The 25,559-nt window shown below is 35.1% G+C and overlaps 1 protein-coding gene and 1 pseudogene across 3 annotated transcripts; both read right to left on the minus strand.

Annotated features, from left to right (window-relative positions):
- Positions 1 to 3,062: 3,062 nt before the first annotated feature.
- LOC18439807 (pentatricopeptide repeat-containing protein At1g11290, chloroplastic-like) lies at positions 3,063 to 4,844 on the minus strand (annotated as a pseudogene). Its single transcript, XR_016052738.1, has 2 exons — positions 4,092 to 4,844; positions 3,063 to 4,059 (listed from the first exon to the last, which is right to left on the minus strand). The product of XR_016052738.1 is annotated as a pentatricopeptide repeat-containing protein At1g11290, chloroplastic-like (transcript).
- Positions 4,845 to 5,236: 392 nt separating this feature from the next.
- Positions 5,237 to 25,002, minus strand: LOC18439808 (UBP1-associated protein 2C). Of its 2 annotated transcripts, XM_006849965.4 has the most exons (6): positions 24,807 to 25,002; positions 15,063 to 15,183; positions 14,242 to 14,385; positions 13,125 to 13,321; positions 12,951 to 13,026; positions 5,237 to 5,954 (listed from the first exon to the last, which is right to left on the minus strand). In XM_006849965.4, the coding sequence occupies exons 1-6, from the start codon at positions 24,959 to 24,961 to the stop codon at positions 5,613 to 5,615; spliced, it is 1,035 nt and encodes a 344-aa protein (XP_006850028.1). In that variant the 5' UTR covers positions 24,962 to 25,002; the 3' UTR covers positions 5,237 to 5,612. The 2 variants fall into 2 exon arrangements, with proteins under 2 accessions (XP_006850028.1, XP_088719006.1); XM_088862880.1 differs by lacking the exon at positions 15,063 to 15,183.
- Between the last annotated feature and the right edge of the window lie 557 nt (positions 25,003 to 25,559).

Consider the following 25,559-nt stretch of genomic DNA (forward strand, 5'->3'; position numbering starts at 1 on the left):
ATATTTGGTTGTGAATTTCAATGTAGCAGATAAATTTATATAGCTTCACGGCCCAATAAATGGTTTGAGTATTTATAAAATAAATGATTATATATAGAAAGTATTAAATTATCCATTTCTTATTGGTAAACTTCCCTAAAAAATACTCAGCCCTCTATAAATGGCACAAGGTTTGCCCTCGGTGAAAAAACGGCTACAACATGATTCTCATTAAGGAATAGGTTCTTGTCACTGTAATTGATCTGAGGGAATGATCTATATTTGAGGATTTCTTCATGACTTGTTTCTTTTGTAATTACACCGGATTTGACGTTCTTGTAACTATACTTGATTGGTGCTATGTTTTGATTTCTGAATGTAACTTAAATGTATTCATGAATGGTGGTCTTATTAAATTTTTTGACAACAGATTATATATTCTGGCTGGAGCATATCGTTTGACTACGATGATGAATCTATAGCTCAAATGAAAAAAGAAAATTTATCAATATACACTTGAACTTACTAACGATTTTATATTTTATTCATTTTCAGCCATTCCAACTTATGATATGTATATTTAAATGGCATTCAATTAATTTAAAATGTTTTTGGTAAAATATCAAATAGGTCATCTCTTAGATACAATTTGATAAACTTCCCTACAGCTAATGTGCTTGAATATATATTGTACACCTGAATCATCAAAAGAGAAAAAGAAAAAGAGTAAGGTTTTATTTCTAGCTCGGCTAAGTAGCTATAGATAGTGCAGTCCCCAAAAACTTACTGAGGGATCTGAAAACTGGGAAATTTACAGATAAATTATATTTAATATTTATATTTAAAAGTAGTTTTATATATTCTTTATTTTACAATCAAGCCCTTTTTTGAGAACATAAAGCATACTTTAATTTTATCTCTTTTTTTATATATAGTAAATTGAGCTCAAAATTGGTAGTACATGTAACATGCTTCTTACCATTATAATCTGACAAAATATTTAAAAAATAAATTAAAACAAAAAATTAGCAAACTACCTCTAAATAGAATAGGTGCAGTTTGGTAGTTTTATTTATTTTAATATTTTTTAAAATATTTAGTGTATAATGATGAAAAAGTATGGATATACCATATTTCAGCTGAATTTCATGTGCAGAAATATCATCTGTAGAAAAAAATAAAATTAAACTACACTTTTTGTTCTAAAGAAAAGAAATGGATTGTAAAACATGGAATATATGCGACCATTTTTAAATATAAAAAATTTTTATATGTAAATATCGCAAAAGGTTTAACATAATCTTTGATTCACCTTGTGTACAATTCTAAAACAAAAAAGTACATCTCTCGATCTCTTCGAAGGCAAACTGTCTGAAAGTTTCAGATAAAATTAAACCCCCCCTGCATTCGTAGCCTTTTCCTGAAAAAATACAGTATATCCCTTAAAATGAGAGAAAAAATGGAATCCTCAAAATGGAAATAAGAAATGGTGGTGAGGCCTCACTTGAAGGATCATCTATCTTTTGCCTGTATTTGAACACAAATGGCATGAGAAAATCATGCACCACTGGAAAAGGAATGAGGTGCATATTGTGAGTTCCAATTTGAAAAGAAATGAATCCACAATTCTGAGAAAAACTTATACCCCTTTGGTGAAAATTAAGTTCTTTTTATTACACAAATTTGGTGTCCAGCGAAATTTTAGTTGAGATACATGCTCGAACTTTGAGAGGAGGTGACATTCCAAATTGTATCTCAGCTGAATTTCATAACATTTTAAACAAAGTGAATATGTAGCACGCTCCCTCAGGAGCATACTTTACAACAACTCCCAAGTCAAAAGTTTTTTTTTTTTTTTTCTTTTGAGGCACTTGGAGAGAGTGATTAAATTCTTTTATTTTTTTTCCTTTGAGATTGGTTCCTTGGTTTGTAATTGGGTCCCAAACTTGAGTTTTGCTTGGGGGAGTAAACGCACAGTAGGCTCCCAAGGGAGCAGAAAATCTTTTGGCTCAAATGAAACCAACAGCGTGATCGCTGGCCTCGTAGACAATGTCCACTGAAAATTGAAATGAGAGTAGTTTTCTTATGATTATGGATTTACGATAGTTTGATAAAGCCCCACCCCAAAATATTGATAGGAAATGCACCTCTAGTAGGCGAGACAAAAAGTGATCAAATTCAAAATAAATGCTTTTAGAAGAATTTAGGCATGACATCAATAAACGATAAGCTGAGAAAAAATTGACTTAGGTGGACTGGTTATGTATAACTCAAACCCAATACAATACCTATTAAGAGGTACGAGCCAATTCAAATGGAAGGTTCCAAAAGGGCAAAAATTATCTTTAAAAAGACATGGTTGAAAATAGTGAGAAAAGATATTAAGACTTATGGTTTTATTGAAGATATGACCCTTAATAGAAGAGAACGACGGCTTAAGATTTGTATAATCAACCCCAATTAATTAAAAAAAGGGTTTTGACGATGATAATGATGATATGAAAAGCTCCAAAATAGTCAAAATTCGCAAATTCAAGAACACCTAAATGTATGATCCAAAACGTGGTGAACTTCGAATTCGAGTTACACAGCCTAAGTTGGGCAAAGTAAGGCCAAGCCAAAAAGTGCTAAAAAACTAAATACAAAAGCAATCTCCAAAAATAAAAAAAATACGTTTAAAATAAAACTAAACAAAACGTATCTAAATGAAGTTCAAAAAATAGTAAAATAATGGATTTCAATTCGTGACCCGAGGTATTTTAGAAATAATCCAAAAAGAAATATTCATAGCCAAAACACTTTCCAATCATTGCCGAAATGACAGAAAACATAAAAAAAAAAGTTATATTACAAATAATTTTTTTAATTTTAATTTTTTTAATTTTTTTTTAAGACAGCCGAGTCAGACCAGCCAACTTTGGGATGCTCGAACGAGTCGGTGTTGGACTGCTCGAGTTTTTCCACACTAATTTAAACGTGCTACAAGATACACAATTTTTAGTATTTGAAATAATTTTTTTTCATATTCATAATTATCGAGGTCGATGATCAATTTGCAGAGTCTCATGAAAAGTGAGGCTGTATAAAACTAAAGCTCTAAAACATACTTTACCTTTAAACCATGAGCATAACAAGTAGTCCTCACCTTTTGCATCAATGAACCCACATTGGGAAACCACGGATTCCAACATCCATAGCTACCCACCTCTAAATCCAGCTACAACCAGGCCTTTTATGAACCCCTATCTCGCTCATCACCTTCCTCACATCCTCAACCCCTTCCCATTTTTCAGCAGCTCCATATATATATTCGACAATAGAACATAGCTTCCAGATTTCATATACTACTTTCTCCCTGAATTTCTCAGCCAAATCCATGTTTGGATGAATTTTACACCCACCGAAAAGAGTCCCTATAACTGACTCATTCACAATCTCACTTGGCATATCCCTTGCAAGCTCATAAGCCTCTGAGAGATGCCGTGCCCTTGCCAAAAGATTGTCCATGCATGCATAATGCTCTCCCCTTTGGGCTCTAGTCCATAGTCTTTCTCTCATTGAATCGAACAATTCCCGCCCTCTCTCTACCAAACCTCCATGGCTGCAACCAGAGAGGAGGCAAGTAAATGTCAGATGATTTGGCCTCAAACCTTTCTATATCATCAACTCGAAAATGAAAAGAGAGAAATCAAGAAGATCATACTTCCCATAACAATCAATCATTGTGTTAAAGGCCATGGTTTTCTTGTTGCGAATTTGATCGAAAACTAGCCTAGCTTCTCGTACAGACCCTAACTTTGAGTAAACATCGATGAGGGAGGTCCTCACAAAAAACAACATCCAAAAGGCCTCTTTTGCAGACCCAGTTATGAATTTCTTTTACTTCATGTGAAGACAAACCGAGCCCACAAGCCGGAAGCACATTGGCTATAGTGATGGCATTGGGTTCTGGCCCACTAACTATCATTTCTCAAAAGAGATTGAGAGGTTCACCTTCTCGGCCATTTTGAGTGAGAGCTGAGATAATGGCATTCCACAAAACCAGGGCGGGACCTTGGCCCTCCTTACCTCTTCTCTTAACCCAGCTTATTTCTCTCCCCTGCTTCGCTCTCAAGCTGTGAATGATCTATAACACTTTCGAAAAGCTCCCATTTTGGCGGTGACTAGTGACCATAGCATTAAAGTGAAATCATTTGGGTCCAAACCAGTTTCTTTCATTTGCTTGAAAAGGTGTGAGGCTCGACAAAGCTGATTACTCTGAGGGAACCCACAAATTATTGTGGTCCAAGAGGCCACATCTCTTTCATGTATTTGATCAAACACCCTGCTTGCCAGCTCTAATTCGTTGCATTTACCATACATATCGATCAGAGAATTTGCTATCGAAATAATGGGGTAAAATCCAGTTCAAAGTATGTAACCATGAATTTCTTTGCCTTTCTGAATATCCAATATGCCAATGCACGTTTTGAGGACACGGGGGAAGGTTAATTGGTTCGGAAAAACCTCTGTTTTCTACATAAGTGAGAAGATTTCAAGAGCAAGTTCACAATAAACCATGCACAGGCCACGATCACCCAATTCCATGAAAACACAGTTGGATTTTCCATTTGACTGACTACCAACTTAGTGTAATGGAGGTTTCCAGTGATGGCATATAAACCCACAAGTTTAGACTGTCAAGCTTTGTCTATGGAGGAGGCTCCTGATGTGATTAGCTGGGCATGTATTTGCTTACCTTGCTGTTGAGCTTTTGCTTTGGTGCAGGACCTTAACAGAGAGGCGAGATAATTGTGCAGGACTTTGAATAGAGGGATGATAACTTGTTGGTCCTCTGGATACATAGAGGTTTCATCTCAAACTGATCTGGTCATTCATGTCATGGCCAGCATGAATTTGCAAAGTTATTCTACTGGTTACTGATAGTTCTAGACATTTATGTCATGGGTAGCATGGAAACTCTGAATACAAGGTGCAGTTTATTTATCATCAGTTTGTTTGTGTGCAAGTGTGTGTGTGAGAGAGGGAGATCGAGAGATGGTAACATGCTACACTGTTTTTATTTAGCAGGAGACCAAATTCAGCAAACACAACAGAGAGCAAACATGGTGATTTATAAATGGAAACCAAGCCCAGGCTTGGACCCAGGCGTGGACCAGGCCAAAGGTGTATTTGGATGGTCAATTGAAACAATAAAGGCTTAAAGAGAATAATCAATATGTAGATAACCAGTAATGATTTCAAAGCACTTCAAAAGTTGCATTTAAGAGACATTCGATTCAAAGAGAAAAAGTGTACAAAACTGTAAGTTGCACTACAGGACAAGTTAACAAAGCCAAAGTTGTAAGACCCATTAACCAATCTAGAGAAGTTGGCTAATCCAGAAATGGCAACCTCTTGTTACATTAAACACTCAGCACTTCTAACCCCACACCCAAAAAATAAAAACCAATACACAATCCTAAATTTCTAAGTTAGAAATACACAAAGCAAAATAGATTAAGTAGTTTAATGAGCAGAAAGAGAGATATTCTGCATGACATAATAAAGGTGCCCATGAAATTGCTAGCCATACGAACCTCATTTCTTCATGGCATAATAGGGGTAACCAGCAACTAGCATTAGCTCCAACCTCATTTCTTCATGGCATAATAAGGGTATGCACCAACTCCAGCATTCGCTCCAGTAGTCATACCAACCTGTGGTGGTTTTCCAGCCACTGGTCCATAAGATGCATTTACAGGTTGTGGGTACTGAGGAGCAGCACTTGGATATGAGGGATAAGCTGGAAAACCAGCTGGATAACCAGAGTAACCAAGAGGAGGTGTAGAGCTATTAATAGCTGGTTTTCCAGCTATATTTACAGGGGGATAACCAGGAGGAAGGGAAAAGGCCACTGGAATAACAGCAGCTGGTAACTGTGTTGGTCCTTTGTTTTTTTGCGTATCTGCAAGCTTGACCGTAATGGCTCTCCCCTGCAACAAATTTTAAGAAGCCTTGGCATATCAATTCGAAACATTTCATTATATCACTATTAAGTAAGTACAGTGATTCCTTGTAATCTTTTGCATTTTATTGGCTGTCCTTGGGAGATGGTGGAAGGTCACCAGGTGGCCTTGGTAAAAGATCATTATCTCCAAGACAAAAGCAGTCCTCTGAGGGCAAGGTGGCTCAGGGCCAAGCTAATGTCATTCAAGGAGTGCCTTTCAACACGGAAAGCCCCTAAAACACGTCAAACGTAGCCTAAAGCCCATCAAAAAGTCAAAACAGTTTTAGCATCATGGTGGCCACTGGGTCCTGCAAATGCATGAGTGCTATATGAGTGCATCAAAGTATTTAGCTCTTTGGTGTATTGAATGTATACGTTCATGTTAGTATATTATGGAACTTATATGTCCTTATGCAATTACAAACATTTATATCAATGAAACAATGATTTTGCTTGGATCCTGTTTCAATCCCTGGGATTCTTTGCTGATTCCTAGAGCGATCTCTTTGAAACAATGTTTAAATATTCCAAGCATTCCACAATATTTTTGCAATTATTCTCCCACTATGGAATAATGAAGTTCACCTTGTTTCTGAAAGAAGTGACTATGTGGAATTCTAGGAAATAAAATAACAAATTTTCTCTTTTCTTTTATTAATATAGCTGTATTTCATTACAAGTGCCACAAAACAATACTGTAAATAAGAAACTAAATACTATATACAACCTTGGATCGTTCTTTTTATTGCCAAATAAATATGACTCAGTCCAAGGGCTGAATATAAACTTTAATTGTGAATTCTAATATAAATAATGTTTCTATAACTTGCAACAACTTATGCAATAATGACTGAAAATAAGGGTTCCTTCAATATTGAAATCGATGTATTCAGTGCCCTTAATCATAGTTCCTCATAAGTAGGGGAATCTAGTCATCAATACACTTAACTAGAGTTCCCTAAGTACTAGAGTTGAGGTTTACTGGAGTTTCTATATTGAATAAAGAAAGGAAAATTATTTGAATCATAAATAATGAATAAAAATAGACATTTATTTTAGGTTCCAAACTTTAGGAAGGACGTTACGTAGGAATTCTAGAAACGCATCTCAATGTAAGTAGAGTTTTTAGATGCTCCTCCTCGTTGAATAAAGTGCTACTTATCTATACTACACTATTAAGCCAGAGTTAAGGGGTGGATACGTGTCGCAAGAATAAATGGGATCCTATACATAAAGATAAAGTAGGGTAAATGTCCTAGAAACAAAAAATAAAATAAAATAATTACTCTCTAGAAACAATGCATGTTAATTAATTTATTTAAAATTACTTTAAACGTTTATATTTCCTAAATTAATAGGAAAGAAACTTTAGCAAATCCCTATTGTGATAGATACGATAATGGAAAACATGAGCTTTAAAATACTATTATATATGCTCCCTTAATAGACTTGCTAAATCCTCTAAATCATAGAATTCTTTTTCTAAATCATGGTACATTCTAAAAAAATATATCATGGTGGAAATTTACTAAATCGGCTAAATAGAGTAATCTCCCATGCCCCTTTAATGGATTTCCCCCTAATACTATTTAAAAGGGAGAGAGATATGCCAAGGGGACATAGAGAGAGGAAAAGAGTACGATGAGAGGAAAAACAGAGAGAGAGAGAGAGAGAGAGAGAAAAGAGTGATCTCTTTTCCTCTTGATTACAGGTGTTGCACGTAGAAAAGAAATAAGCGATCACATAAATAATTACGTAAATATGTAATCAAGAGTATGTAGATATGTTTCAAGCATTTATGTAAATAATTTAGTAAATATGCGATGGAATAATATATTGATATGTGTTAAAGCGATCACCTAAATAATTACATGATTTTCCAATGGAAAAGTGCATTACAGGTAATACATATTCATATTATTTATCTATAACTCTAATTATATTGACATAATTGTTTTAATATTCATTACAATATTACGATCACATTATTAATGTTGATTCTAATATTATTATAAAGCAATTAACGATAATAATTTAAATTATTATGATCATCATCATAACCTTTTCCCAATTAATTGGGGTTGGTTACACGAATCCTAGTCCTCTATACTACAATAAAGCCATAAGTCCTCATATCTTTTCGGACTACTTCCAACCACATCCTTTTGGGACTACCCTTTGCCCCTTTCAATCCTTCCACTTGAACTAACTCACACGGCCTAACAAGTGTTGTCCTGAGTCAGTGCCATATACCGCCAGCCCACCTAAGTCTACTCTATCTTATCTTACCGTCAATCGGTGTAACACTAAAATTTTCCCCAATGAATTTATTTCGAATTCTGTCCCTTCTTGTTTTGCCACTCATCCATCTCAATGTCCTCATCTTCGCTACACTCATTTTATGGGTATATTGTCTTTTGTCTGCCCAACATTCCGCCCCATAGAGCAAAACTGGTCTCACAGTTGTTCTATAGAACTTGCCCTTCAGCATTGTTGGTATACGGCGATCACACCTATAGAACTTGCCCTTCAGCTTTGTTGGTATGCGGCGATCACATAAAGTCCCAATTGCATATCCCCACTTTGCTCACGCAGCTTTGATAATTTAAATTATAATATTAATTTTAAATTAATTATAACAAATTTATATAATTTTATTTTTATTATTTGAATATATTAATAATATTTAATTCTAATTTTAATAATTTTATATAATTTTCATAATTATAATTAATGAAATTATACTTATTATTGCCATAATATATGAATTACTATATTAATATTAATAAGATTGTAATAAAAATAAATACATATTGGAATATTTATAATTATGATATTCATGAAAAAATTGTAATTACTTTGTTATTACTTTATTAGTAATACGTTATAACTGCTAAAGACATCCTCAAATTAAATTGGTTTATTAATTATTTTTTAATTGTAAATTTAAAATATAACTATATTTCATATCATCTGTAGCTTTAAAGAATTTGTGTTTTTAAAAGTATGGACATAAAATTTGTATATTTTAAAATAAATATTAAAAAATAACATGCATTTGCATTTTATGTTGTAGAAGATACCCTTTCTATTACATGCTTCATTTGTGTGAATAGGCCCCATGTTTTGAATGTGAATAGGCCTTCATAGATGCCTTATATAAATACTTTATTCCAAATACCATTTTAACTTTAATTTTCAAACTTTAGTGTTCAAGATCATCCTCAAAAAAATTAAAAACTGTAGTGTTCAAGTTCAAAAGTTCAAGATCATCCTCAAAAAAATAAAAAACTAGAGTTCAAGATCCATTTGAACTTGGATAAGAGCTAATTGTAATATTTCCCTTTTAAATCAGAAAACTGGAAGAGTTAAAGGATTAAGAGCTTGCTATTAATTTTAACTTTAACTTGGAACATTGGAGTATTTTAACTTGAACTTGGAACATTGGAGAAATTCACCTTGTAAAAAAACCGATAACCCCTACAATATTCTTTCCCATATACGTTAAATCCATCCTTGTTTTTCCACGGTGAACCTTTTCAACTTTCTTCTCCTTCAAGCTTCACAAATATCTTTACTTAGATTACTTGAAAATTAGTTTTCATAATATGAAAATTCACGTTTGAAAATGGTAATACATGAATTACTACATTAATATTAATAAAATTATAATAAAAATAAGTAAATATCGGAATTTTAAAATTAGAAACATATAAATTATGCAATAATGTTCCTAGAAATTGTGACTCAATCCAAAATGTAGATATTTGTGAATTAAATGTTAATTATGGATACATTATAATTATGGATATTTTTATGGAAGCTCTTAAGGAATATTTTTTTGTATTATAAATATTTACATTACGTGTGTTGCATGTAGATATGAAATAAGATATGACTAAAATACAAAACTTATAGAGTTAATATAATAGCATTAGATTGTTACTTTATGATATGCAGCTTTGTTACTTTTACATTTTTTTATGGTTTTACTACTTTCCAAAAATTAAATATTAGAAGAGATAAAACCAACATGGATACCACATGCAACCCACCAAAAAAATATGACTCAATCCAAGGGCTGAATAAAACTTTATCTATGAATTCTAATACAAATAATGTTCCTAGAAATTGCAATAAATTATGCAATAATGTCTAAATAATAAACAAAGAACAGCCAGAAAAACTTATTCGACTTTTTGCCTAAGGTCAACTTTAAGACTTAATACACCCCACACCGATTACCTGACTGATGACGCACTATGATCCTATAGGAGAGAGGAGAAAAGCACTAAGAAATAAGTAGTTAGAATGAGGAGGGCTACCCTCTATTTATAGCTTTCAAGGGTTCAGGTATATGCCTATCTGAATTAGAATTCTTTTGGGCCATAGGTCTTCTAGGTAATCTATGAGGTGAAAGACAAATCTAAGCTATCCATTCCTTAGATCGGCCATCATGATCAAGGACTCTTAACAATCTTATCCCCTTAATCTTTGAGTCACATCCACTTCTCGTCAACCTAGGATAAGACTTGGACAATTTTCATCTTCTATTTTGACTAGAATGTCCTTTTCCCTCACAAAAAGATTGTAGAATTCAAAGTTTCAGATTTGGTCAAATACAAAGACTAAAGAATATTTTCTGAACAAAAAATATTCTCTACTCTCACAAAATATTTCTCAAAGATTTTCTCAAGATTTCCCCTAACAAAAAAAAATCTCTTTTAACATTGACACAATTTTGGAATAAGGAAGGCGCGATTAGCATGTGGGGCATGTGCCCTTAGTGGGCAGCATGTCCCACTCCATGTGGCCCCCCACGTGTGGGAGTTGGGCCCATTGGCCCCCCAATTTGGGTCCCACTCAGCCTCAGACCCAGTCCCAACAAAAATAGAAATTATGAAAATACCCCTTTTAGGGTTTTTTATTGCTAACAAAGATTTTAAAAATTCCAAAATTTTGCTAAAAATCGCAAAAACATTCCTTAAGCTTAAAACAAAATTTTTAGAAGTGGATTGGTACTAATGCGTCAAGAAAAGTGACAGTCAAGGCACTCCACCTAACCTAGTAAATGTATCCCTTGACTATCTTCTCAAACCAACCCAACAAGACCCATGAGCCACAGCCCCATGCAGAGGTTCATGATCGATTCGCCAAAGCTGGCCAATAAATAGTAGAACCACAATCCAAAAATGTAAACTATATGTTCTCTCCCCTTAAGGGCAAGTGATACCCACACATCACTATGGTGCGAGGAAGACTCTCTCAATGCAAATGTACACGTCTCCCTTTGCAAGGTTACTTCTTGGAATCCAGTTATCATGTGTACATGACGTGCTGAAGTTTGTTGAGGATCTAACCCTTTTTCTCACAAGCCTCAACTACACACAAGAGACCAAGGAGCTCTCATCTCCTACAAATCATCCCTGGGCATTTCTCTGAGCTTAATGAGGGATGACCTTCTAGGACCCCACAATGGTAGTGCAATATCCAGAGGGCTAAGGGTTTTGAACATGATCAGAGCAACCCTAGGTCAATCAACTAACACACACACTCCACTAAAGTGCATAATCCACTACGATTTTTTTTTTCATGTTCTCACGAGCTTTAAAGGTCACAAAACCCCAATAGTTTCAAATTATATTTAAACAATACCAAGCATTCCATAATATTTTTACAATCATTCTACCACTAGGGAACAACGAAGTTTACCTTGAACCTGAGACCTCTTAAAGCATATTAGCATGGTCTGCTATGGAATTCATGTTTGGATTCCAAATAACTCATCGATATTCCTAAAAGTTGGAAGCGAGATTCCATGTTGATCAAATTACGGTTTGGTGCACCTATGAATCATGGGATCTAATGTCATGAATTCTGGATTCCAAATAACTTAGTTTGAGATTCCTAAAAGGTGGATGCGATATTTCTAAATTTAAAGAACCGGATTCTATGGATATTCATTGATTGAAGAGCCAAAGTGAGATTTCGAAGCGGAATTGCCCACCTGGGGTGGAAGGTCCGAGTAACTATGCCCCAGACGGCACGTCCCAACACTATCTTCCAGTCATATACTACATCCTATGTAGTGAAAGTCATGAAACTCCTCACCGACCGTGTTTGATGTGTCAGTGTTCATCATAGACATGCAAGCATGATACGACTCCTAAAAATAGTAGGAATGATGCAACACATCTGTATAATATGGTTAAATAGAAGTATCTATATGTGGAACATTTTAGAACTTATATGCATAAGCATAACTTTGCCATATAACTACAGTTAATTTAATGGATCAATAGATATGTTCAAGTTCCAGACATGTGTCCAAATTTTGGACTAGTGTCTAGATTAGGACTTGTGACTTGAAATCTAGATGTGTCATTGGATGGTTATAACCCAAATGAACTATAGTTTGTCCCAAGGATGGACTTGAAGTATACTTTCTCTCTCTAGTAATCCATAGAGTTCAGGTGAGAAGTTTTCAACCAGTTTCCTTAAGAGCTCCTGATCACTGCAGGTTCTTACAAATTCAGGAACTTTTTTGCAGTTTCTAGTATTTTCCAATTATCTTGAAAATTTGCCCATAAAATATATAGCAAAAGCGCATCCTAACTTGAATAATCCCAATCCCTCATTGTAACCTATGAATCTGCATAAAATGTTTTCTCTACATAATTTCCAAAACTTCCCCAAATTTTATTGAAGGATTTATGTATACTAAAAAAGTGTCAATTTCAATTGCACCTAAGGTGTGTTCGAGTTGGGCTCACTTCATGTGGTAATTGGCAATCAACAGTCCGCCCTTGCTTTTCATGATATTAAACATCCCCCTAATCTCCCCAATTTGTCTTAGAACCATTAAGAAAAAGTCAATCTTTTCAAACAAAAAACAAACTAAAAGCCACCTCTACAAGCCCAACAATCTTGATAATTCAAGGAGTATAAAAGAAAAAAACGAAGACCAAACTTATCCACTTGCCTCTAGGACCTTGGCTGGGTCATCAATTGCCTTCTTAGCTGCCTCAACTGTCTTGAATGTAATGAAGCCGAATCCTCTGCATGTTTCAGTACTATAAGTAGAATTCATGACACACTTACATATAAACTCATCATTATTTCATAGAAACCTTGGATAAAGTGTTCAGTTTTATACCGTGAGTTGTTTGTGTCTTTGTCATAAGCAACAGAGCCTTCTTCTATCTCACCGTACTTTGAGAACCAACTAAGCAGAGTTTTGCTTGAAATATCAGTTGAGAGGCCCCCAATATAGAGCTTCCTCTGTGCTTGATCAGTACTTGCAGAAGCACTAGTTAAGCCTTCACATGCCAAGTTACAAACAGTCAAACGCCCCTGAAATGGAGCATTTTGACAGAGGGAAGATCTTAGTCCAAGCATAAAAAATTAAAGCAAAAATAAAAAATAGAAAGGAAAGGAACCAAAAAACAAAATGAGATTTTCCTGAACTTAGGACATGGTACGAAATTTAGAGGGTATCATATTATGCTTATAAATTCATAACTGCATGATGCTGATTACACAAAAGATTCTATGGGAAATAGAATAAAATGTGTATTTCTCACAAATTATAACATGAACAAGAAGATAACGTCTTTTATTCTTTCAAGGACAAAGTGTTTCGGGAATATTTACCATAATCTGAATAGAAAATTCAACCAAAAAGGACCCATGTCTCATATGTCTATCTTTCAAATTGGCCTCAATGGAAAGTTGATTAAAATCCAGTTTCAGCGAAAGTTGATAATTGGTCTCAATAGAAATTATACCAAATTCCAAGTTTTGGAACTCTTGTCTTAAAAGTTTCCACCAAAACATGATTGAGATCTATAGGTGTCCTCTTAGCTCCAATTAAAAAATAGTAATCACCTGAACTTGGAAATGAACAAGAAAAGAGGTTCTATTTTAATAAAAACAAGCATGCTTTATCATCCACCAACAAATGAATTGTTTTTTTATAACTTCAGTGAATAAAATGAAATAACCAAAACAGTGAGTAAAAAGGAAAACTACAATACCATAAATCTTTTCCTATTATAGGAGGGCAAGGCACCGCTAAGATGGCAGCTTCTGAATTTTTAAAAACTGCTAGTTAAGAATGTTGCCATGTTCGGAAGACATTTAACCTTCGTACATTTTGTGCTCTTTGCTTGTGTTCTCAAATCAAATGATTATTGTCCAGAAAATAATCTCAGAAATTCTAAAGAGAAAAAGAACAAAACCATTGAAACAACGAGGACTTTAATATCGCTTACATCAATCAGCTTGCTGGGTTCCTTCAAGGCCCTCTGAGCTGACTCCATATCCTTATAAGTCACAAACCCAAATCCACGAGATTTTCCTGCTGCCTTGTCCATTATGACAGCACCTTCCTCTATTTCTCCATACACCAGAAATGCCTGAACCAAAAGGTAAGACCCCAAACCTTTATATATACCAGTGGACATGTGTTCACTGTGCTTTCAAAGAGATTTATAGAGACAATCATTTTCAACGACTGCACATGAAAGACGATTTAAACCCTACTAAAACAACCAGACAAAATTACCTTTTCATATTTGCGTCTTTTAAAGATTCTTACGTTTGAATTGAGATTCAATTTTTAACCAAACTTTCCAACGTTATTACCTTTAATTAAAAGTTACTTTGGAAAATAAACTGCTTATTTAATGAACAAATTTTGGCAGGACAGATGAGAATCCAAGATTTAATCAGCCATCAACCATCCAAATCTGTCCAGGAAGCCTGATGGGAAACTCGGAAAGTATACCATTGTACAACAAGATGTACACAAACCAAGCTCATTGAATCATCATCCAATGAAATGATAGATAGTGATGGAGAGGGAATCATCCCCAACTTTGCAGACATGCCCTCATTGGGTGGGCCCCACTCTTCTCTCTATCATTGTCCATTGATGCATTGAACTGAGATGACCCAAATGAATTATGAAACTTTAAAATCTCTTAGTGTATACAAAACTTTTCCTTTCGAAGTTTTTAGCCTATAGTATACTTTCTGATCCAAGTTCCCTAAAGTTTCTCCTAAACACCACACAATCAGGCAATAGACTCACATCACACAAGGTTTCTGAGGTGGTATCCCAGGCCAATCCACGCACAAAAAGCTTTCGGTGAACAGGATCTGAACAGGCAGCATCTCTAATTTCAGCAGCAATCTGCGGATTTTGGGACCCTCTGTAAGGGGTCATCAACATGCAGGCACACATTCAAGCACACACATCAGGACCAAACACTCGTGACACCTTCAAAGACTAAGAAGAACTTAAACATGCATACATACACCACACTCAAACACAAGCATTAGGATCAATGCTAATGATTATGGGACCTTTACAGACCAATAAAAAGAATCTCAGGCAATTGAACCACTTTGTGTTTTCCATATGACAATCTTGAAGATTTATCACCAGCAGCAATCTTTTTTATTGGATTTTTCTTAAGGAATTATATTTTGGATCACTTCTTGTTTTGGAATAGTTTTTCATTCAAATTTATTTTTGGGGTGGGGAGGTTCGACTAGTAATAGAAAAGAGGAGGAGATTAATGGAAAATGGAACTGGACATGATGAAACTAGTACTTTCCAAATATCTAGAACACCACCACCAAGCATGTGTCCATCGTAAGATTTATATGTTTCATGTCACTATTCAAGAAAACAAATATACTTGCAAGGTGAAGAAAAAATTGGTGCTAAGCATTACATAGTTAACAGGACTATGAACAAAAAGCTGAAGGTATAATAATACTCATTTTTGTGCATGTTACATTTCATGAAAACAAATATGTTTGCAAGAATAAGGAAAACTGGCCTCATATGTTACATAGCATAGCAAGAAATGTTCCTTGAAAGTACAAGCTATGTAAATTAACAATTGGAACAATCATGGAAGTGAAACAAATGAGATAATATAATACCCTACAACTGGTTGTTCAAAACAAATTAACATGAGTGTCAAAGAAACATTGGTTCATAAGCAAATAGAAAGATGCCAATATATTAGTTTCAGGCCACTAATACTTTCTGAAGAAAGAATCCATTTATTTTCTTTGTTGAAGAGCAAACACAGGCATCAAACATTAGAGTACTCAACCAACAATCGCTTTATCGCACTTCAACCTCACTGATAGCTTAAGCCAAATTCTCATAAGAAGATCCATAGTTCTATATTTAGAAATGAAAGAATTAGTTAAAAATTAATACTGAGTTTATGGGGCTCACACAACATTTAATTGTAATTTCTAGCGAAGTAGATCCCAACAAACTTGCACAGGGTGTGGTTGAAGCTACGAAGAAGTGGTAGCTCCATAACAAAAATACGGTATTTACACGACACATGGGTTAGCCAATAAATGATTCAATTTGTTCACCTCCTCATCACTCAAACAGGGAATCCTTTGTACAACACGCACACCCCATTGCTCCTACGCTCCAACCCTCTAAACAGGCCCTCACCAATTCATCTAGGTTAAAAGCTAATATCCAAAACTCAAAGAATTTCCAACAAGCAGCCCATTCCACCATCAAAACCAAGGTGCCATAACTCCCATGTAACATTATCAGATTCCACACCCCTCTAGAGGACCAGCACCTCAGTACTGACAAGATTTTGAAATTTGTTCATCAGATGCTCTATGTTAACAGGTTCCAACTCCAATTCCCTCACATTTGAGTGTGAAGGAAGCTCAGTTTGCACAGACCCTCATCCCCACTACTTTATTACAGCATGATACATGAATTTAGGGTGAACCTTGGATGATTCTCGTAGCTCTAACTTGTAAGCAACATGTCCAATTTGTTCAATAAACTTATATGGCCCATAAAACTTAGGTGCAAGTTTCTTGGTCCATGGACCTCCGCAGACGTTTGGCCATATGGTTGTAACCACATGAAAGGCATATCAACTACTTGGAACTCCCTTTAACTGTGCTTTTGATCTGCCACTCTTTCATGCGATGTAGTGCTGAACTTAAATTTCTTTCAAAGTTGGTATGATATGCCCTTGGCTTTGTCATCATGAATGTGCAGCTTGAATACTTCACTCCCAGATATGTTCAGTCCCAGATATGTAAGACATGACAAATGGAGCGGCTTGCCCATAAACAAGTTCATATGGTGTCATTTTGGTGGAAAGGTGGTGCGTGGTATTGTAACACAACTCAACCAATACAAGCCATCTAAGAGAAGTTTGGTTGACTTGATGTGAAAAACCGAGTAGATCTCATCTGTTCACTGTTTCATTTTGCCTATCAGGTTGGGGTGGTAGGCAGAACTCAGTTTTAACTCAGAGCCCTGCAACTTAAACAGCTCGCGCAAAAAATTACTCGAGAATAGCATCATGATTACTCACAATAGAGCATGGATTCCATGTAGCCAGCGACAATAGTAGTAAATGGGTGTGAAAGAGGACAAAAGAGAGCATACTTACACAACCGATCAACTGCAACTACTATGGACTTTCCATGAGAGTTGGGTAGGCCATCAATGAAGTCCATCAGAATATCAGTTCATATTTGATTAGGTATGGGGAGGGGCTGTAGTTATCCTAGGTGGCCTGTGGTTCTCCTTTTTATCTCTGACCAATTTCACACTCTGCCACAAATTCTTTAGTGTCCCTTTCCTATAGAAAGACTGCGAAATTCCCTTGTATGTTTCAAGGAATCCAGAATGCCTCATAGTTGGCGTCTTACGTAACTCATCTTAGTATCCAATGTTTTCAAGATGAAGTAGGTGCCAATACCACACGGCCTTTGTATTGTAAAACCCCACCTTGCCAACTATATTCGGGCACTGCCATAGAATTCTGCTGAATTTCCTTATACTAAAGATTAGTTCTTCTAATCATGTGTCCTGTTTGTAGGCCAATAGGCCATTTCTGTCCTTTTTTAATCCTTTAGGACATTACTATAATACTTAAAAATGTATTATTGACTTTCGTATGTAAGCTATTAATATAAAGGATGTAGTTTGTATAGAGCCAAGGCTCTAAACAATCAAAGTAAGGCGTGCCTTTACATAGTGTCAAAAACCGGACATCTTTGTGATGACCTGAAAATTTATTTTCATCTCTAAATATAAAATTTAAAGCTTCAAAAATAGTGTAGATCGAGCAGATCTATGAACATTTGAAAATCTTGAAAATTGACGGTCTAAAAATGCATTACAAGATGCACTGTTTCCAAGACTTGATATTCTTCTTTTTTTGCATGTCCATACATCTTGAGGTTGAGATGATCAATTTGAGAATATTTAGGCATTAAAACAACCTCTTCTAGTGAATTTTCGAGGTGTGCCTTAATTTGATTGTTTAGAGCCTTGCCCTTATATAAAATTTTTCCTAATATAAATAAAGATAAACAGTCAACATATTAAAAAATATATATATATATTGAAAACAATATATTATATATATATATATATATAGATAAGAGGATCGTGGAGGCTGTGTAACACTGACGTGACTGCCTCCAACCACCTCTGCTCAGTTTCCCATCTCTCTCTAACTTTCTCCTCTTCCTGTCATGGTCTCACCTCGCTCTTCTTACTCTTTAGAACCATATTCTTAACGTGGTATCAAGACATTCAGATCCTTAGATCTGAATTATTTTCTCTTCTTTTTTTTCCATTAAATTGAGCAGTAGTAGGGGAAGAAAAACTATTTCTCTGAGCTGATTTTAATAAGGAAGACCTCTTTTTTGTTCCCTTTTGTTCATAGCCAATATGGTTATATGTGTTTGCCCTGAAGATTTGTTTTGGATATGAAAAATAAAGAGCAATCGTAGCTGAAATTTGTCCAACTATGTGGCTAATGCAGTAGGAGGCTTGTGGAAGTCTGTGCAACAGTCCTCTTGTGGAGATCTATGTGGAACAGTCCGTGAACTACAAGTACTTCACCTTCTACCTGTTATTTGTGCTGGTTTTTTTGGTTTATGAGACTTAATTAAGTGCTTTAGGGGTTCCTAAAGTATTCTCCTCGTTTTGTGTAATGAAGTTATTGAATGAAGATGGACCAAAAGAATCAGACAGTAAGTTTGAAGAATGGCTTTAGGAGAACTACCAAACCATGACCTGGTTATGAAATAGTATGGACTCCAAGCGAGTACTTATGTGATCTTTCTCGATACTCCAAAGAGGTTTGGGAGACTGTGAGATGTATTCTTGGGATAAGAATATCTCTTGAGTTTACCAATTTTAAGAGAATATCTTTCCTTTACAACGAGGTGACAAAAGCCTTAGTGAATACTAAAGTTCTTTTTGGGGTTGATGGGAAGCGGTAAATATGTATCAGCCTTTATCAAATGATATGGAGCTACTGAAGCAGTAACAAGAAGATTTTCGAGTTGCAAAATTCTTGTTCAGTCTTTATCCTAAATATCAGTCTCCATTCATAGGCAAATCTTAGCTAGTGATGAACTTTCCTCTCTTAATAAGATATACTCTCATCTTCAAAGGATTGCCTCCATTTTCCACCAGTTTTGGTGATCAGCTTGTCTTGACCACATGGGTGGGAAGAGGTGATGGGGGTAGAGGTCGTGGTGGTGGAAATAGAGGATGTAGTCATGATTCAGGGGAAACCGTGGTAGAGATTGTGGTAACAAGAAATGCACTCATTGTGGATGTACTAATCACATGGCAGATAAGTGTTGGGATAAGTTTTGTAAGGCTGCTTGCGCTAATCAGGTAATTTATGTATCTAAGAGTGATGAAATCCATCCGACTGGTTTCAATGATCAACACCAGGTTCTCATTTCCACTGGTGATTCAATTTGCTCTCATGTGAAGAATACAATAAACTTGTGAAAAATGATCAGCACCCAACAACTCATCCCTCTACACCCCCGCCGCTACCCTTGCAAACACAAGTACTTTTGCACTTTTTGTGTCTCAGAGGCCATCTCCTTCGGTCATTAACGTCAGAGCCTGTGATCATATGACCGGTGAGTCTTCTATGTTTTCATTTCTGATCAGTCAATTCCCAATGCTGTTACATGTTGATGGTTCTCTATCTAGTGTGTCTGGGAAAGACACAGTTCAGGCTACTTCTCGTTCATTGCCCTTTGTTCTTTATATAACATAGTTTCCTTTTAGTTTTTTTAAATTAACCAAATCACTTTAGTGTTCAGCACCATTCTATCCTTCCTTTAGTGTTTTTCAGGATCTAAAAACAAAGAGGACGACTAGTGATCGTCATGAGTCTAGTGTACTTTACTATATAGGTTGTAACCTTGTTGGTGGATGCTGCTCTTCATTCAAGTGTTTCTCCTTTTCAGTGGCATTGTTGGTTGAGTTTGGGTCATCCATCTCATAACAACTTGAAGTCGTTAATTCAATCTTTAAAGTCTGTGTCAACATTAGAGTGTGAAGCTTGTGAGTTATGTAACCATCAGAATGTCCTTTCATCCCAAAGTCAATAAACGAAAGTCTATTCATTTTTCAATCGTTCTATTAGATATTTGGGGTTCGACTAGAGTTAAAGAGTCTATTTGATTAGATATTTTCTAATTTTTGTGGAAAATTACTCTTGTATGACATTTAATGAAAGAAAGATCTAAGGCTTTATCTATCTTTCGTATGTTCCACAAAGAGATTCAAATTCAATTTGGTAAAAAAGTTTATATTTTGCATTCTGACAATGCTAAAGAAAATTTATCCCAAGATTTTCAAAATTATTTAGCCCAATATGGGATTTACATCAAACATCGTGTGCACACTCTCCTCAACAGAATGAGATTACATAATGGAAAATTTGTTATACAATAGAAGAGACTCGTGCGTTGTTATTAAATATCCATGTCCTATAAGTTCATCGGGAGATACTATATTGATTGCTTGTTATTTGATAAATAATATGCATTATTTTGTTTTGGATGGGAAGTCACCACATTCTCTTTCCAAGTACGCCTTTATACATAGTTCCTCCTCAGGTGTTTGGTCATGTTTATTTTGTTCATACTTTGGGTCCTAAAACTGATAAGTTAGATCCTCGAGCTATTCTCATACACAAAAAGGTTATTGATGTTATCATCCTTGTTTGAAAAAGAAATTTGTTTGTGCTGATGTCACTTTTGTTAAGAATACTCCACAGTTCTCTAATGAGGGTTGAATGCTTGAAAGCAATGGTTTAAAAAACGGATTGGTGACCCGGATCGGGCTTCCAAAAAACCGATCTGGATCGGCGAATCGGCGATCCGGATCGAGAATCGGGTGAATAGGTCAGAATAAAGCTTAAAAAAAATCCGAAAAAATTATTAAAATTCATTATAAATATTGTTTTTTAGGAATTCAATAAGAAATGAGGGTACTCCATTAAGAATTTTCATGTTTTTGAATGAATATGCGAATATTGATACGTTCTTTCCCTGCATGAACCGCCATTCAGCATTTAATTTACATCACACAAAAGGATAAACATATAATTATCATGGAATAAGTATATCAACATACATGGACTACAATAAAGCATAAAATTAGTAACATATGATCTAAAAATAAAATGATAGACGACGTTATTGTTCTTCTTGGTCACGCTGGTGCCATTGATTGAATTCGTTTAATAATTCATTGATTCGATCTAAAAACGAATCATCGATATTAGCAGGCGTCTGACTATTCTCAAATCCCTGAATGTTAGTGTTTTGTTGTGTTCCCAATCTAAAATCCCCGAAGATTGTCCATCCTTCATGCTCACTTGCACTGCCGTGCTCATCCCTACACTGTTGCTGTGGGACTCGATATGTGAATAATATGGCTGGGATAGGGTGGCCTCAGAATCATCATCTCTCTCATTTTCTCTTTGAATAATATGGATTAAAAAAAAAAAATAACAAATTTTCAAAAAAATCGATCATGGATTAAAAAAAAAAATCACAAATTTTCAAAAAATTCTATCATGGATTACAAAAAAAAATTCGATCATGGATTAAAAAAAAAAAATCACAAATTTTCAAAAAATTCTATCATGGATTACAAAAAAAAATTCGATCATGGATTAAAAAAAAAAAATCACAAATTTTCAAAAAATTCAATCATGGATTACAAAAAATTCGATCATGGATTACATAAAATTCGATCATGAATTACAAAAAAAAACAAAAAATTCAATCGTGGACTACAAAAAAAGAAAAAAACAATTCAATCATGGATTACAAAAAATTCAATCATGGATTACAAAAAACTCCATCATGGGTTACAAAAAAAGCAAAAAACAAAAAATTTGATCATGGATTACAAAAAACAAAACAAACATTTCGATCATGGATTACAAAAAAAAAACAAACATTTCGATCATGTATTACAAAACATTCGATCATGGATTACAAAAAATTCTATCATGGGTTACAAAAAAAAAAAAAAAAAAAAAAAAATTTGATCATGGATTACAAGAAAAAAAAACAAACATTTCGATCATGGATTACAAAAAATTCGATCATGGATTACAAAAAATTCTATCATGGGTTACCAAAAAAAAAAAAAAACAAAAAATTCGATCATGGATTACAAAAAAAAAAAAACAATTCGATCATGGATTACAAAAAAAAAAAAACAATTCGATCATGGATTACAAAAAAATCGATCAAGTATTACAAAAAAATCTATCATGGATTACAAAAGTAAAAAAAATAAAAAATAAATAAATAAAAAAATAAAAAATAAATAAATAATAAATTCCGTACGGGACTCGCCGATTCACTGTACGGACTCGCCGATTCCGTACAGTAAATCGGCGAGTCACTGCACAGAATCGTCCGGTTCTCTCTAGAACCAGACGATTCCCGTTTTTTTCGCCGATTCGATCCGTTCATGGCGATTCCCGAATCGAACCGGGCGAGTCCGGTTCGACTTGGCGTTTTTTTAAACACTGCTTGAAAGTGTTTTATTTTATTCTATTCAGAGGGAGAATTAGCATAATGAAGTGCATTCTCCTTCCCCTTCTACAGTTCCTATTCCTACCCCTGTTGATGTTTCTTTATCACAACCTCAATTGCCTAACCCTATAGAGTATGCATCTTCTCCGCTTGTTGTGCCACAAAAGAAGGCCCAAAAGGAAAGTGAAGTAAGTACACCCACCACCAACTCAGCAAGCCAATCAGTCTCCACCTTAGCCTACAAATTCAAACCCAATTCATGATCCAACTTATGCGCCTGCTAATGCTGATGTTCTCCTAGCCCTTTGTAAAGGTCAACGATCTTGTACTCAACATCCAACTGCCCCTTTTGTTACATTTACAAATTTGTCTCCTTCATATCGAAATTTTGCTTTATCACTTCCTCTATTTCTATACTTTAAGTCTTACCAGGAAGCTATTTCTCATATAGATCGGAAGGGAGCAATGGAGGAGGAATGGAAACACTTTAATCAAATGGAACGTGGGAACTTATTGAATTACCTGGCAGGAAAGCATCCTGTTGGATGTCATTGGGTTTATGCAGTTAAATATTAGCCAAGCGGAACCGTGGAAAGGTTTAAGGCAAGGTCGGTGGGATAGGTATACACAAACTTTTAGTATTGATTACTCTGAGATATTTGCCCCTGTCTCTAAACTTTATTATATTCAAGTGCTAATACCTGTAGTAACAAACAAGGGGTAGTCATTGTGGCAACCTGATGATAAAATGCCTTTCTTCATGGTGATTTACGAGACAAGATATTCATGGAGCAACTACCAATAATTGCTTAGGGGGAGTCAGAGAAGTTACGCAAGGTAACAAAGCCATTATGGCCTGAAGTAGTCCCCATGCGCACCGTTTGAGAAGTTCTGTGAAATTGCTATAGCTTATGGGTTTCGACAACCACTCGGTATTTATTCAAAGGCAATCCACATTTATAGTTGTCTCAGTGGTTTATGTTGATATTGTCATTACAGGGAGTGATGGGGAAGGAAGGAATAAATTGAAGGGGTATCAGCAATAGTAATGACATTAAAGGTAGTGATATTGTCATTACACTGGGGCCAACCTAGATCAAGAAACGGCTGGAAAACTCATTAAGTCTGAGCTGCACAATAAAAGAAATTCTTCCCCCATATCAAACCCAAAACTATTAGTGAACACACCATTCAAAAGGAACGACAAAGTCAAAGGTAATCCAGAGGTATAATTGTCTCGGTGGTTTATGTTGATATTGTCATTACAGAGAGTGATGGGGAAGGAAGGAATAAATCGAAGGGGTATCTGCAATAGTAATGACACTACAGGCAGTGATATTGTCATTACACTGGGGCCAACCTAGATCAAGAAATGGCTGGAAAACTCATTAAGTCTGAGCTGCACAAGAAAATAAATTATTCCCCCATATTTCTATCAAACCAAAAATTATGAGCGTGCACACCATTCAGAAGGAACGACAAAGTTTTCCCGTTGTAGCATTTGCATTTGCATATACCATACCCAACATAGATTACTCATAAGGTTATCCATCAGGTTAAAAATAAAAAATTTCAAAATAAAATTCTCATTGAATGAGGTAATCACAACAATAAAGATGCAAAATTGTCGTAATCTCTCGATATTACTCATAAGATTATCCATCAGGTTAAAAATAAAAAATTTCAAAATAAAATTCTCTTTGAATGAGGTAATCACAACAATAAAGATGCAAAATGATCGTAATTGATCTCTATCCCTCTCAATACTCAAGAAAGAAGAAACAGAAACCCCAAAACGCATCATCTATCTCTTGCTTTTTAACCATAAAAAGAATAAGATGATCGAACAACTGAAAAGGAGAGAAGAACAAAGACCTAGAGAGAGAGAGAGAGAGAGAGAGAGAGAGAGAGAGAGAGAGAGAGAGGGCCTTACAGCTTGATTAGGAGATCAAGAAGCTGCTCCTTTTTGAGGGGGTCCAAAAGCGAACGAAGCTGCTCAACCGCCCCCTCATCCGCCCCCTCATATCCCGACGCCTCCTCTTCTCCGCTCCCTGTTTCTTCCAGCCTCCTCTTCTTCGCCTCGTCCATTACTAATTTGTGTATGCTCCTCTTTCTCTCTCCCTCGAAGCGGAAAAGGGAAGCCACTCCGCGGGGAGTGAAGAATACTATGGATTAGACCGACATTTTTTTTTTTTTTTTTTTTAAAGATCGTATAGGAAATTATTTATCTTTGTTACAAAAGAATATATAATTGCTACGGCTATTAGATGTCGACTTGGATGACTTGAAGTGCATAATAAAGTTCCAGAATTTATGCTTTGAATTTTAAGTCCCACCTCATTTGAAAAACTGATTGAGATGATTTTTTGACCCGAAACGTATAATCTCTAAGAAAATATAAAAATTAATTTTAAAATTAAAAATAATAATTTTATGAATAAAATATTTGGAATAATATTAGCTCCAACAGTTTTTTCGATGGACCGCGCATTTGTGTTCATCTTTAAAATGTACGGGATACAAATGTAATAAGAATACGTGCTCTGATGCATGAAACAATTTTTTTGAAAAGTAAATAATCTCTATATATACCTTTTTCATTTTTTTTTTGATGTATTGGACTTGGACTGACACTTCTAAATACCTAATATTCAACGTGTATAATTTGTCCAACAAAGGCACATAC

Source organism: Amborella trichopoda, chromosome 3, assembly GCF_054954075.1.
Source record: "Amborella trichopoda isolate Santa Cruz 75 chromosome 3, AtrichopodaSantaCruz75HAP2 v2.0, whole genome shotgun sequence".
Classification (NCBI taxonomy): Eukaryota; Viridiplantae; Streptophyta; class Magnoliopsida; order Amborellales; family Amborellaceae; genus Amborella; species Amborella trichopoda.

Excerpts from the sequence above, each read along its gene's own strand:
- LOC18439808 (XM_006849965.4), bottom strand. The coding sequence starts at position 24,961 with ATGGACGAGGCGAAGAAGAGGAGGCTGGAAGAAACAGGGAGCGGAGAA. Across the intron at positions 15,184-24,806 it reads CTTGATCTCCTAATCAAGCT|AGGGTCCCAAAATCCGCAGA; the intron begins GTAAGGCCCTCT and ends GACCCCTTACAG. Across the intron at positions 13,027-13,124 it reads AAAGACACAAACAACTCACG|AGGATTCGGCTTCATTACAT; the intron begins GTATAAAACTGA and ends TGAAACATGCAG.